The following is a 15233-nucleotide window of genomic DNA, read 5'->3' on the forward strand; positions in this document are numbered from 1 at the left end:
CCAGGGGATCTTCCTGACCCAGGGATCGAACCCACATCTCCTAAGTCTCTTGTGATATCAGGTGGATTCTTCACCACTAAGCCACCTGAGAGGCTCAATGAGGCAGCAGCCTTGGTGTTTACAGATGAGAGAGCTTAGGATCAGAGAGATTAAGAAACTTGTCCAAGCCCACACAATGACTGAACCCATATTTGAATCTAATTCTGTCTGACTTCAAAGCACTTGCTCCTCTCATACTCAATTCTGATCCCTAGTTTCTTCTTCATCCAGAATCTGAGTCTGATGTTCCTGCTCCAGGGTAGGAGGTGGGGGTAGGGGTCATAGAATATCTATGACGATACATACAGACACTAGTAAACTAGGGACTTGGGTTGTGGTTTCCTCTGGGAAACCACACCTGGCTGGATCCCCAGCTCCCTGACCAGCCCCTCCCAAGTAAAGAGGCAAGTTCCGCCAACTCCCAAAGGGCTAGAAGAGACCCACCCCAAAGACGGTGCTTCCACCTCATCCACCCGCTGCCAACAGCAACCAGATCCAGAGACGTATTTGTCCTTCGCTGGAAACAAAAGGAAAACTGCATAGCAGCAGAATCGGAGATCCTGCAGCTTAGCAGACACTTTAAAGGTCTTCAGGAACCTTTCCTCACTACTAAAGGAACAGCATCTCAGGGCTGGAGGGAGCAGGTGGTCCAGGACTTGCCAGAGCTCAGAGAATAGGAAGAGATGCTGGGAAACTTCTCCACTTCTAACCCCACACTTGTCGATGGTGTTTGAGAGGTTAAGGGCTCTCTTTGGCTAAGGGCTCCGGTCTGGGGTGAAATGCAGGGACACTGACAGCTGCAGCAGTCACTGCAAACTTAGCGGGGTGGTTCCCAGTCTGGTTACGAAAGCAGGTATTGAAAGGGAGGGGAAAGGACAAAAACGGGACTCTGGATACCTACGATGGAGGCACAGACAGAAAAGTCAAAGTGGGGAGTGGTTTAGACTCCAGGTTTCCAACGCAGAGGATGTGAATTTCATCCCTGGTCAGGAAGCTAAGATCCCACATGCCTCATGGCCAAGAAAACGGAACATAAACAACAGAAGCAGTATTGTAACAAATTCAATAAAGACTTTAAAAACGCTCCATATAAAAAGAAATCTTAAAAAAAAAATAAGAAAGAAAAGTCAAAGTAATTCTGAGTATTTCCCATTCACAGCTCACCAGCAAGACAGGAAAGTTACCCAGCATGTACTCAGTGTTGATGGGAGCAGACAATCCAATAAGGTGTCCCTTGTCATCAGGAATCCTTCCGTCCTTCTATGAGAGTTGATCCCCAGCTTCCCTGTTGTGAATCCATCTTCTCAAGTGGGGAACTGGGACGCACTGTGCTGGTGAGAAGCATCTTGCTTTTTAGGAGAAATTGGATGGATGACACATCTCTGTGATGAACAAGGTCCCAATCTTGGGCTTGGGAAATGGGTTCTTGGTTCTCTAAAATCAGGCTGAGGGATTTGCTGACTTGAATTAGGGCACAGAAAATGAAATGGGAACAGACATGGAGTTTCAAACATGCTTAACAGCACAGGATATGAACCAAGGCAGCTCCCGAGCCAGGGCCCTCTCCAAAGAGCGAGGTTGACTCTGAGATCCTGGGAGGAAGCAAAGTATTCCAGGTGTTCCCATATGCTTGTGATGGAAATGATGGAATTTGGATGCATGTCTGGTGGCTCAGGTGGCATAGAATCTGGCTGCAAAGCAGGAGACCCGGGTTCGATCCCTAAATTAGGAAGATCCTCTGGAGAAGGTAACGGCTACCCACTTCAGTATTTCTGCCTGGAGAAATCTGTGGATAGAGGAGCCTGGCGGGCTTCAGTCCATGGAGTTGCAAAGAGTTGGACATGACTGAGTGACTAGCACACACTGGATTAGGCAACTGTGATTCTGGGTCCTCCAAAGGTCTCAAATCGTACAAAATGCTCCTCATCTTTCAATAACTGCCAAACAGATACCAAAGGAATGGAACCCATCTTTCACGGATGTCATTGCTAGTGTGGAAACTACTGCCTGGCGGTATTTTCCCCTGTCTGAACTCTGGGGAGGAGGTCTTTGAATATTTCATTTTGAGTCATACACACAAGGCATCCTCGAGATTCACAGCCCCTCTCCTCCCACCCTCAGTTCTCAGATATGTCCCAACACACACCACGCACTTGAATTTGACTCAATAACCACACGCTTGAGGGAAAGCCAAATATGTATTTACTCTCCACCTAGTGGTAGCTAGGTAAAATTGCAGGCATAATGATAAGGGAACGATCAACTCTACATTGCTCACCTTCAAACCCAAACCTATAAAGGGAAGAAGGGACTCAGATCCCAAGGACCAGGCACACAACACAAATAAATGAAAATGACCAAGTGAGACAGCACAAGTGTTGTCAAGAGAGGCAACTCCTACTTAGTTCCAACTGATTGTCCACTTTGGAAAATGCAGATCAGAGCTGCTTCATCACCTTCTGATTGTTTGAGAGAAGCCAAAAATTCTGATTTTAATGTGAAACCTCCTGATTCTTAAGACAGTGGCTGGATTTTCTTGAAAGCACTAGGTGAGCTAAATACAGCTTACAGTCCTCCCGTTTTCAAAGTTCAGCTGTACAGATGGTGACTGTCATCTCCCCTAATTGTGGGATTAGACTGCCACTCACCAGCTGCCATTTGTAACTACACCAGAGGCACCAACTGCTTTACTACACAAACACAGCTGGATTCCGCAGCCGTGGAGAACAACTAACTCTACAAGAAGAAGTGGAAGGCTCAGCTGAGCCAACCAGTCACGGCAGCAGACTGGCCCTTGTGACCAGTTGCTGGCCAGTAGGCACTAAATGGCCGACTGCTCCTGCAGGAAGCCTTCGGGGCCTGGGAGGCCTTTATCTGGCTCAGAAGCTAAGGCTGCTTCTCGAAGGACTTCCAAGTGCTCCTCGGCGGCTGTCAGCGACTGGTCAATCCAATCCAGGCCCCCGGTCAGGTGGCAGGCATTCCTGGTCACCAGTACCAGATGACTGACAGACAGCAGCAGGGCAGTTGTCCTGGGAAAAAACAACAGGATCAGCTTCCCTAGGATCTAAGGGACTTTGCCCTAAAGCCCAAAGGGACAGAGCCTAGACTAGGGTTCCCCAAGCTGGAGTCCCATCCCCAAGAGGTTGCTAGGTATGTAATTTAAAAAGGGTTCCATGCTCAAAGAAATTTGGGAATATCTGGGTTAAACAAAGGTAACTGAAGCCCTTCTCAAATGATGCACGTGATAAAGTTCTAAGAAAAGAATGTAATACTCTTTCAGTCTCACTAACTTATTTAAGACTGGGAGCCCACTTTCTGCAACACATCCAATAACATCTCCCAGAAGAGGGTTCTGTGGGACAGTCTGGATCCAGTCAATGGGATAAGCACATTCCCAACTGCTGCCCACTTAAAGACAGGATCTTCATACCTCACCTTGGGCATCATGTATTGATTCTGAATCAATAAGACCCAGCGCTGGTTTACCACATCCTCACAAAAAATTTAACTGTGAACCAAATAGACGAGGTGGCTTGTTTTTTCAGTATTGAAAAATTCACTGCAGAGTATCTTCTAAATAGTGAGTATACATGATGCATTTGGGAATGCATTACAGACGATGAGCCCACGAACACAGCTGGGCAGTAATAGGAGTAGGGTAGAGAAACCAACAGAATTGCTCTGACCCACAGCCTGTCTGGCAATTATTACACAATGGGCCTGTGAAACAGTCATATAAATCCAAGAGACAAAAGAACATACTTTGTTTTGTTTCTTTTTAAGTGGGTTTGCATTTAGTAGAGGAACATAACAATCTCAAATGCCTAAGTACGCTCTGTGGATAAGGGACGATCACGAGACAGGGTTCCTGGCATGTACTGAGAAGGTGAGCGCAGCTTTAGCTGACCGGTCACATCCAGTCCCGTTTCCTGCCCACCGCCCACACCAGCAACCCACTGGGCAGTATTCACAGCTGAGGCATGTCTACTTCAGGGGTCCAAAGAGCAGAGATAGCCATGGGGGCAACGGGAGGGCGGGGAGGTGCTGATAGGACTTAGCTTGGATGGACATTTCATCACAGAAAATTCAAAATCTAAGACTGGTTCTTCCTCCTGCTCCTCTGGGGTTGCAGGAAGAACTCTGGCCACGAGCATCCAGCCAGGCCTGGCTCACTGGTTGGCTGACCCTTCACACTGAAGTGAATGGTACCCAAAGCTGGGGCAGCCTTGGGAACCCAACAAAGCAGCCTTCTCCTCCACCACCCAAACAGCCAGCCTCACAGATCTGATAACATGGGGAGCTTCCAGCGTGAAAAGACTCTTGGCCACCCCACCCCTCTCACCGGGCATCCAGGAGCTTGGGGTCCAACGGAGGGTACATGGATTTCACAACATCGTCCACTCTGAGGGGAGGCAAAAGGTTTTCAGTATTTCCCTTTTCTTATGGTCTTTTCTCCTTTCTTTCCTTACCCCAAAGCTTCTCTTTTGACATTCCAGACCCAACCTTTAGTGACTTTCTGTAACTGCATTTTCAGACAGAGGCTTAAACAGAAAGAATTCAGAGACTTCCCTGGGGGGTCCAGTGGCTAAGACTCCGCACTACCAATGCAGGGGGCCCAGGTTCAATCCCTGGCCAGGGAACCAGATCCCGCATGCCACAGTAAAGACCCAGGGCAGCCAAATAAATAAATGAAAAATTAATCTTTTTAAAATAAATAAATGAAAATAAATTTTTAAAGTTTAAATTAAATAGATAAAATTAATTAATTAAAAAGAAAGACTTTGGCTTCTGTTTAGAGAATATTTCTTCTGGTTTTCAGTTCCAATGGATTAAAAACTACAAATTCACACATCCAAAATGATGTTCAAGATATACTACTACATCAAAAAGGCAAACTGCCAAACAATATATAAAGTCTGATGGATCCTATTTGCATAAAAATGAATAAACAATAACTATGACATTTGGCAGGAAGTAGGGGACCAGTTTGTAGAAATACTTTACCATTCAACAGTGATTGATTACTTTCAGGAATTGGGATGGGGTGGGACTGGGGAGTGGTGGGTCCCTTCACTTTTCAGATTCTCTATTTCTGCAATATTTTAACTTTTACAAGTGTTTATTACTTCTGTATGTTAAAAAAAAACCATGGTTACAGGTAGATATTCAGAACAATAAAAAAAACGCTCCAAGTTTAACTTGGGTTCAAACTGCTCCACTGGATTTCTTGCAGCACATGATACAGTTCACAGTTAATTTTTAAAAAAGTCAAATTCAAGAAGGAACTACTATTCATCCTCATTTGCATGATTCAGTGTTTTTGTTTAAATTCTTGCTCCTGGACCATTTAGTCAAGAAGCAAAAAATAAGGATGCATTGTTTGATTTCCAAAAGCACTTGAGAACAGGCTTGACGGTCCTTGTCTTGGGGCTGAGGGGCTGCTGAAGAGGTGCAGAGGCACGGCCAGTCAGTGCCCGACTCAGCCAGCCCTTTTTCCTGCCCTGTAGCTGAAGCCACTCTTCTTGAAACTAGTATGCTATCAACACACTGTACGAGATAGAATAAGAAAAACCATGGGGATAAAAGATGTGTGAGGGCAGGAAGAGAGAGCAAGGACCCTGACTGATTTATGGCAGGGATCATTCTGGAAGCAGTCCAAGGTGCTCAGCAGGACGGGCCAGTGAGCACCCCACATGAGGCCCACCGTCTGAGAGCTGTCACACCCTCGCTCCAGCACCGCTGCTAGTCCTGATCCCCCAGGACTCCTCTGCGACCCAGAAATCTCCCTCTTTCCTTCTCCAAGCCCTCCTGGTGATGCTGTGTTGTATCCTGGCTTCACAGGAATTTGCCAGGACCTGGGACGGCTCTTAGAAGTGCCAGGAAGTATGAGGGAGATCCAGCAGACACTAGAGGAAGGGCTGCTGCTTGCCCAGAGCCTGGGTCTGCTTCAGGCCAGGGGCCGACCTAGGCTGATCCCGCTCCTGTAGCCACACCCATCCGGGACAGCTTCAGAGACAGCTCAGACCCTTCTGGATTATCTCCCTCCCACTTTCTCAACTCACTGAACTCCCTGGACAGAGTTCAGGTGCACCAACTCTTTCACGTTCCCTCCGAGGACTGGTTCCTTGAGATCCATCTGAGCCCACAGCCACATAGAAAGAGAGAACCCCTGGAACTCAGGAGGCTGATTTAAGAAAACCTCCTGAACTGGAAAACAACTCCCGGCTCGGGCACATCCACATACCAGCCACCAGATGGCAGCCCCAACTTAGTACCACCCTTCCCTCTAAGAAAAAGAGCTTTCTTTTCTTCACAAAACCGAGGCCAGATGAGGGGGTGGAGCTGTTGTCGCCTGCAGTCCGGCCGGCTGCCTCCTACATGGGATTCTGCAGACAGCCTGGAATCTGGGAGATATGAATGATCCCTTCACCTCCCACCCGGGCTTGGGGGCTGCTGGCCGGGCCGTGGATGGGGCCGGAGCTGGTCTCGGTACAGATGTCAGCTGGGATGGGACACGCAGGGAGGTCACTGCTCACCCGGGTGTGGGCACCAGTGGCAAGTGCGCTTGCTGGCCCAGAGCCTGGGAAGAAGGTGTGCCCAGGGGAAGGAGAGCTGCCCCAGCTGGCATGGTACTGAGGAAGAGGAAGCTGGGGGGCCCTAGTCATATGCTGGCACTTCCCAAAAAGCCTACGGGAGGGGTCACGCCACAGGGGAGGGGAGCCTGTGACACCACCTTACCCTGAAAATTCTCCCAGCCTCTAAACCCTCCTGGGCTCTCTGGGAATGTGTGGGGCATAAACCACTCAAGTTGCCCCTGGAGTTGCTCAGGGGAGCCTGCCCCTGCTCCCACCCCGCTCCCCCCGGAGTGCGGGGACCTCACCTGGGGCTGATGCGCTTGGCCACCACAATGATGTCACTGACGCTGGCAGAGGTCTTCATCTTGGCCCCTGAGCCCATTGTCATGGCAACGAGCTTCTCCGTCAGAGTGTGACAGATCTACCGCAACAGGGAGCAGAGAGGTGATGGGGGGGACCCAGCCCCCCAGGGTTTCCGCCATCCCAGAAAGACAAACACACCATCCCCCATTCCACGGCTGGGCCCCCCTAACCTCACGGACAGACTGAAGTGAAAAGCACGCAGAGATGAGAGGGATGGAAGGGGCAAACCCAAGGGTAAGGAGGGCGGGGTGGGAACCTCAGACCAGGGCCAGGGTTTCTCGGCTTAAGAGAAGTCTGAGCTGAAATAATCTGTCCTAAGAAAAATCATGTGCTCTAACCACATCCTCTCCCTTCAGGGCCAAAACCTAGTTTCTCTCTTGATTCCTTCACCTCCTGGCTTTGTCTTCCAAAACGATAAGGATCTCTCTACAGGCACCCTCACAAACATGGCCAGACAAGCAGAATTTATATCAACAATTTTCTGGAATAACATTTTAGCATGTTTGTCATGATGATGATAAAAGGGCTGTGGGGAGAGAAAAAAGCAGGAAAATGGCAAGACGAGGACACACGGCCTTTCTCAGCATCCGCCAACAGCACTGGCCACCCCTAAAGCTTTGCTCCTCACTTTCGTGCCCCCCGCCCCCGAGTGTCAGAACCTGGATGTGCTGCTGTCCCTGGGGAAGAATTTCCATCAACTTCATCACATATACGTGGGGCTGGAAAAGAGGCAGAAAGAAGCCCAAGAGCCCACCCAGGAGACAGGCCCTTCCCTCGAGGCCCCACCAGAGGGACTCCAGGGCAGGTGGCCAAGCAGCAGGGCCAGGAGAGCTCAAGAGGAAGCTGAGAGGGTCTCAGGATGGACCAGTGAGCCCAGTAAGACTCCTGCTGGCCCATTTATCCCACACCTCAGCTGTCATCCATCCCCCTCCTCTAACAGACAAAGGCAGGGGACAAAACCCAAAGACAGGACACATCCCGGTTGGGAGAAGGAAGACGTAATGTGGCATCGCTGCTCTAGTCATTAGACCTGCCCATCTCCATCTATAACCACGGAGTGCAGTAAGTCAGAAAGGGAAAAACGAACATCGGATATTAACGCATAGATATGGAGTCTAGAAAGATGGTACTGATGAACCTATTTGCAGGGCAGCAAGGGAGATGCAGACAGAAAGAACAGACTTACAGACACAGCAGGGGGAGGAAGGAGTGGGTAGGTGAATGGAGAGGGTAGTGTGGAAACATACACATTACCACATGTAAAACAGATGCTCAGGGAACCCAAACTGGGGCCCTGTGACAACCTAGAGGAGTGGGAGATGGGAGGGAGGTGGGAGAGAGGGGACGTAAGTACACCCATGGCTGATTCACGTTGCTGTAGAGCAGAAACCAACACAATATGGTAAAGCAATTATCTTTCAATTAAAAATAAATAAATTTTTTTAAAAAAGAGCTTCTTGGAACTCAATAATAAGCCTGGACTCTGGGACAACATCTTACCACGCACTTCTTCGTCCCCTAAGAGAACAGGAAGAAGAGGTGGGATAAAAGACTTTTTAATATTTTGTACTGAATGACACGAAAGTAAAGCTGCCTTTTTTTGAAATCTTGAATAATTGCTAGACAAAGAGAGAAATGTGTGGTTTCCCAGGTTACTGAAATAAACAATATTTGCCACTGGCCAAACATTTCCATATTACTATTGTCCTAGTAAGTCGGAGAGTGTCAGGCAAGAACTGGCAAATAAATGCTAAAACTGTAAAAATTACCCAAAAACAATAAAAATTACCCCAAACTATAAAAAGTACACAAAACTGTAAAAATTACCCTAAATGCAAATTGGATGCAACTCTCCACCTTGTCCTGGAGGTTGTTGGCATTTAAAAAAAAAAAGGCGCTCTCAGGTTGAAGTATTGTGGTTTGGATTCTTTAACATGGACTGTTCTGTGTGGCTGACCACTGCCACAGAGAGAGCTGGTGAGGAACTTTCTAGTAACTGGAGATGCCCTAATACAGAGCTCAACTTGCTTCGAGGACTGAGCCCTCCGTTCCTGGAAGAGAGTGCCCCAGAGAAGCTGAGAATTGCCCTTCCCCCCAAAATGGCTGCGGTCTTGCTCTGTGCTATTCTGCACACGGCTTTCTGCCTGGTCAGTGAATATGTGGTTGGTGACTGTCTCTGCTGTCTCTCCACCGGCCACTGTACTGTGAGGACCAGGAGGAGTAAAGTCATTGAAAGGGCCTCCAGAATTCAAAGGAGAACAGACCAGGAGCGGAAGTGAACAGAAGGAGCTCCAAGAGTTACAGGAGGCCTCCGGCGCGGGTCAGCACTCCCCCCAAAGTCCCTCCTCCTGGACAGCCTGCGCACCCGGATGTTTGGAGACCACCCCCATTATTCTCCTGGGGAAATCGAAGAGTGTTACCTTCAAGATGGCGATGCAGTGGGACATGAGACCCCTGCGGAGACAAGAAGCATTTGTCAGGGCTTCTCCAGAGAGGCCCACCTCCCTCCAGCCACCACCTCCACGCCTCCTCCAGCTCTGACCCCTGGGCACGGCTGGACACCACCTGAGAGCCCGGACACCTCAGTGATAAAATGAACAAGCCCAGGAGCTAAAGCAGGAGGCACTTTCTTTCCCCTGTCTTCCCCCTTCCCCTCCCGCACCCAACAGACTCCTCCAGCTGGTGCCACCACTCTGAGACTGCTCCCTCCACCCAGGGAATCCTTCCCTGTATCTTCTGCCTGGTAAACTCATCTTTCCAGTCCTGAAGGGACTGCCCTGGCGGTCCAGTGATTAAGACTCCAAGCTTCCACTGCAGGCAGTAGGGGTTCTATCCCCAGTAGGGGCGGGGGAGAAGTTCCCCATGCTGCGCAGTGCAGCCAAAAAAAAAAAGACCCAGGACAAAAGGCGCCCACTCTGGGAAAGCCTTCAGAAGTCCACCCCACTCCTCTAGCCCAGGTAATTCTATAGAGGCCGCCTCCTCTGCATGCTCACTGCACCCACACAGAGACCCACCCCCTTCCCGCCATCATTTCTGAAATAGTGTATTTAGTAGAATTCTGTCTCCACCACCAGTTTCAAAGGTGCATTGCCTGGCCCAGAGCCTGCACATCACACCGGTTAACACCCACCCAGTGAATGAAGGGCTGAGAGACAGGGAAAGGGGAGGCACACACTTCTGAACCCTCAGCGGGGTGGAGGGATCCCCGAGGGAGCCTGGAGACAAAGGCTGCATCCCTGGAGCCTGAAGGCCATATTCACGGGTGTCTCAAGGATAACCCAAGCACATTGCAGTGACTTTATAAAAACTCTGCCACACATCTACAGGTCTGCAAAATGGGGAGAGTGAGGACAAACACCATGATGTCACACTCTAGGTCCCCCCACGGTGAAGGCAGGGGAAGAGCAGCAACGGACACAGTGCTCCAGGGTGCTCAGCCAAGCTCGGGCAGAGGAAGCCATGAAAGGGTACCCAGAAGCCCGATTCGCCACCCCCTGGCGGCTGGAGAAAAGCAAACAGTCCCCAAGGCCTTACGAGGCATCTTCGATCCAGTCTTCGTTCTCCAGAATGGCCTCGATGTGAGGGTTGGTGATGACAACGTCATCCAGTTCTAGCTCAGAGGGCTCAGACTGGGTCTCCATGGCGCCAATGAGGTCCACGATGGGCCTGGAAGGAAGAGCCCAGGTAAGTGGGTTCCTGATGGGTGACCACTGCCGATTCTCTCCTCATCGAGGCCCACATACCCTCCGAAAGGATAAGTGGAATGAGTAAGTGAAAGCAAGAACTTGTTCTGGATCCAATCCAAAGGCTAGAGGGACTTCAGTGTGGGCCAGGCACATGGTGAGACAGTGAGTCAAGGAGGCGGGGCCCAGGAACACAAGAAAAATGACACAGAACAAGAGGAGCTGCTCAGAGAAAGGCAGGGCTACAACCATAATCATTCCAAAGATATCCTAAACAGGGATGCTCTTTCTGGACAAAACAACGTCCATCTGTAACTTGTTTCCCCTTCAAGCCTACCTTTTACGGAGAAGCTCAAGTTCCTATTACCCAAACTGACCTGCACCCCCTACTTGTTCCGTAGAATCAACTTCTGGGAGCCACCTTGGTCCACCCACATGATCCCACTCCCTCCAAGTTATACTAGAGAAGAGGGGGATGTAAAGACACCTCCTACTTTAAAACAGGGTTCTTGAGAACATGAGACACCATCGCAGAGCTTTCCTGGATCACACAAATGGACATTTACTAATTACGAACCACTGAACAGAGATGCTGATAGGATTCAGACAAAGAGGTAAGAGAAACTCAGGGGTTAGTGGTCAGCATCCCTTGGGATCTGGCAATTAAAATATCCCTAACCTGGAAATAAGATCTTGATTACCAAGTAGCTTTCACGTGAAGTACATCATGAAGAAATCTGCGCAGAGACAAGACATGATCCTATGCTGGGGTTTTGCAATCCCCAAGTCTCTATTGCTTCAATGTGTGGCTTGGAGTACAGGGCATCGGATTTCTGCTCCTAAGAGGTTGTTTGGGGGGCTTCCCAGGTGGTGCTAGTGGTAAAGAACCCAACTGCCACTGTAGGAGACATATCAGACTCGGGTTCTATCCCTGGGTCAGGAAGATCCCCTGGAGGAGGGGATGGCAACCCACTCCAATATTCCTGCCTGGAGAATCCCCTGGACAGAGGAGCCTGGCGGGCTCTGGTCCATAGGATCACACAAAGTCAGACATGACTGAAGCGCCTCAGCACGCACGGACGTGTGAGGTTGGTTAGAAAGGGGTTGTGCTATGCTGTGCTTAGTCACTCAGTTGTGTCCAACTCTTTGCGATCCCCCTGGGACTGTAGCCCACCAGGCTCCTCTGTCCATGGCTTGGCCTGCTCAAATGTTAAGTGGCCAGTTGGGGACAGATGTGTGCTAGGTGAGCACGTTCACACAGTCCAAGGCGGCTCAGGATGCTAGGGAGCTTACGGAACATTCTTAAGCTCTGAGATCTTTACTGGGAATGACAGCCTTAGGGTACCATTTTTAAGATAAAAGTTGAATGACAGTTGCCCAGCAGCAAACTTCTTTTCTCTTTTTTGGGGCATCAGGGCACAGTCCCTCTCTCATCCTGTCCCTGCCCGGGCCACTCACTTGGAATCATAGCACTGCAGGAGGTCTCGAGGCCGACAGTAGCGCTGCCTGCAAACCACCACCAAGGCTGCAAAGGAGGCCAGAAAGATGGTGGCCAGCACACCTATGGCAACAATCACCACGGTCTCCATGCTTCCAGGCGGCTCCGTTAGTCCTGGTCAGTGCCCCTCAGGGGCTGAAGCTGGAAAGACACAAGGGGAGGGCGGCCTGGTGAAGCAGCAGCTAAAGAGTGGGGTCTTACCTGCTGGAAGGGGGAGCGGAAGGCTCCGCCTGCAGACACCTGAGGGCCTGAACAGAATCAAGACGCATTTTAGGTCATGAACCAAATGTTATCTTTTCCTTTACTACTGGGTTGGCCAAAAAGTTCATTCCAGTTTTTGCGGAAGATATTGTGGGAAAACTTTAACGAACTTTTTGGCCAACCAAAGAAAAGCCTTTGCTCCCCAGTTGGAGCAGGATGGCCTTTTCAACCCAGGACAAAAGGAAACACTGTCCTGAGCACTGCTGTTTTTGTATCTGCACCAGGCACCTGAAACAATACCCACCTAAGAAGAAGGGTGGGATTTATTCACTGAGGTTCTATCTGTGCCAGGCACTTGGTATGTCTTTATTCTTCTAACAATCCTATAAGGAAGGTGTTAGTATCCCCATTTTACAGTTGAGAAAACTGAGGCCCAGAGATGTTAAGTAATTTGTCCAAGTCTATGTAGTCAGGAAGCAGAAAGTCATCCACTCAAACTGAGATGGATTATCACCTGCCTTGTCCTTTCTAAGGAGAAAAGAGGACTTTAAACACTCTGGGGAAAGTTTTGATCTTGAGTTTCAGCGGTGGAAATGTTGCTGTTGTTTAGTCACCAAGTCGTGCCCGACTCTTAGCAGCCTCATGGACTGTAGCCCGCCAGGCTCCTCTGTCCATAGGATTTCCCAAGCAAGAATACTGGAGTGAGTTGCCATTTCCTTCTCCAGGTGATCTTCCTGACCCAGGGATAAAACCCATGTCTCCTGCATTGGCAGGTGGATTCTTTATCACTGAGCCACCAGGGAAGCCCCATTGGAAACTTACAACTGGTATTAAACTGTCTGTCATTTATTTATTGCCTGTTTTCATTTAGGAGGTTATTTCACACCTATTTTAACCTCACAGGCTGGAGAAGCAATGGCATCTCAGAGAAGTATGTATTCACAATGTTATTTCATTGCAGGGCTCCCACTGTGTCCTTCTGAGCCAGTCTTCTCCCCTTTCTGGGCTTTAATTTCCCCACCTGCAAAAAAGGGTGCTTTGATATAGAATTCTAACTCCAGGACAGTACATCTCCTCTATTTGAATTTAATCCTATGTTCCATGTCTTGGAGGTCCAAATGCTCCTGATCATCATTCAATAAGTATTTATTAATCACCAGTATGCACCAAGCAGAGGACTGGATTCTGAAGACTGGAGATATAAGACATGGGCCCCAAAACCTGGGGGGAGAGAGCCTGGGGAGAGAGGAAGACAGGCAGACAAACCATTTCAACTCCGTGTGCCTGTGCCACATACAGAAGTATATGAAGAGAGAGTACCAGTGTTTGCAATATACTTTCCGGGAAAGCTTTTCTCCCAGAGCTGCTAATGCTCGAGCTGGGTTTTGAAGGATGAATAGAAGTTTTCCAGGTGGGTTTGGCTGGCTCAAAGTGCCAAGGAACCCGTCTCAGAGGACTCACAGAGCTGCTGTCCCACCTGGCGTGCACTTGCCCACAGGGTGAGGAGACTGAGCTCTACCTTGTTCATCTCTGACTGTGTTTGGAGGAGGCGCGGGGGTGTCCTGCTCCGCGTCTGTGGATGTGTTTCTCTGTACTGTCCCTCCGAAAGGGCTCCCTCCTTCAGCCCTTTTCCTTTCCTTCCCCTCTCGTTTCTCACTCTTCACTTTCCCTGGCTCAGCTTTCCTCTCCACTCCCCGGCTCTCTGCCCCCTCCCCTCGTCTCAGGCTTTCTCGACGTTTCCCGTCCCCTCCCCCCGCCCCGGGGCTCCAAGACCACCCGCTTTGTTTCCTCTCCTCCCGTGCAAAGTTTCGGGTGTGTTTCTCTGCCTGCCCGAGCTTTTCTCTCGAGTCGTTGCGGTCTCTCTCCGCGATCGGTCTGCGTGAGTGCTTCTTCGTGCGTTTCCCTTTTTCTTTGTGTTATTTTCTCTGTGTTTTAGGATGAGTTATTCTGTTTCCCTCTAACGGGTTCTAAATCCACAAGGAGAAAACAAGACCCAAGACCCCATCTCCTTCCCCCACCCCGGAACACCCACTCCACCCCCAGGACGTCGGGAGGGCACCCCACGCGCCCCGGCGCGCGCCACGCGGGGCCCGATGGCTCCGGGGCGCACGGCTCCAACTTTGCCCGCTCGCGGGCGCCGGCCGGGCTCCCCTCCCCCGCCGCACCCTTTCCCGCCACCCCCCACCCCCGCGCACCCCGCTCCGAAGGGGCAGTGGGCCGGGAGCCCCGGACCCCCAGCCCTGCGGCGCGCCGGGCTCACCCACCTGCGGCTGCGGCTCCGGGACGCAGGCGGGGGCGCTCCCGCAGCCGGGCCCCCCGCGCTGGCCGAGTCCAGGCGCGGGACTGGCGGCCGCCCGCGAGCGGGGCATGCCGGGAAGGCGCGGAGATAAGTCCGGGCGGCCGAGCCCCCGCGGCGGCGCGGGCGGGGGAGCCGCGGGCCGAGCATCCAAATCCCCCGCTGCCAGGCGCCGCCGTCACCGCCAGGCCCCCGGGGCGGCCAGGGGTTGGGGCCGCGGGAGGCCCAGGGCAGCTGCGGGGCCGTTGCTCAGCGACCCGACGGGCGGGCCCCGCGCCCCCGCGGGGGCCGGGCGGGGCGGGGAGGGGGCGCCGAGACACTGGCCGTCCCCTGGGGGCGGGGAGCGCCCCGCGGCCCCGCAGCGTGGCTGGTCTCGGAGCGGGTCTACTCCGCTGCTCGCTGGCTGGTTTCCATCCTGGCTCTGCGGCCAACTGGGCTTCCCTGGTGGCTCAAACGGTAAAGAATCCTCCTGCAGTGCTGGAGACGTGGGTTCGATCCCTGGGTCCCTGGGTCGGGAAGATCCCCTGGAGGAGGGCTTGGCAACCCACTTCTTGCCTGGAGAATCCCCATGGACAGAA

The 15233-nt window shown here is 51.2% G+C and overlaps 1 protein-coding gene across 1 annotated transcript; it reads right to left on the bottom strand.

Moving 5' to 3' along the window:
- Positions 1-2218: 2218 nt before the first annotated feature.
- Positions 2219-14723, bottom strand: TMEM98 (transmembrane protein 98). Its single transcript, XM_061142812.1, has 7 exons — positions 14624-14723; positions 12119-12299; positions 10512-10643; positions 9398-9431; positions 6920-7035; positions 4382-4441; positions 2219-3068 (listed from the first exon to the last, which is right to left on the bottom strand). Exons 2-7 carry the CDS (start codon positions 12247-12249, stop codon positions 2861-2863), a joined length of 681 nt encoding a protein of 226 aa, XP_060998795.1. The 5' UTR covers positions 12250-12299; positions 14624-14723; the 3' UTR covers positions 2219-2860.
- Positions 14724-15233: the final 510 nt, after the last annotated feature.

The sequence above is a fragment of the Dama dama genome, chromosome 5 (genome assembly GCF_033118175.1).
Source record: "Dama dama isolate Ldn47 chromosome 5, ASM3311817v1, whole genome shotgun sequence".
In the NCBI taxonomy this organism is placed as follows: Eukaryota; Metazoa; Chordata; class Mammalia; order Artiodactyla; family Cervidae; genus Dama; species Dama dama.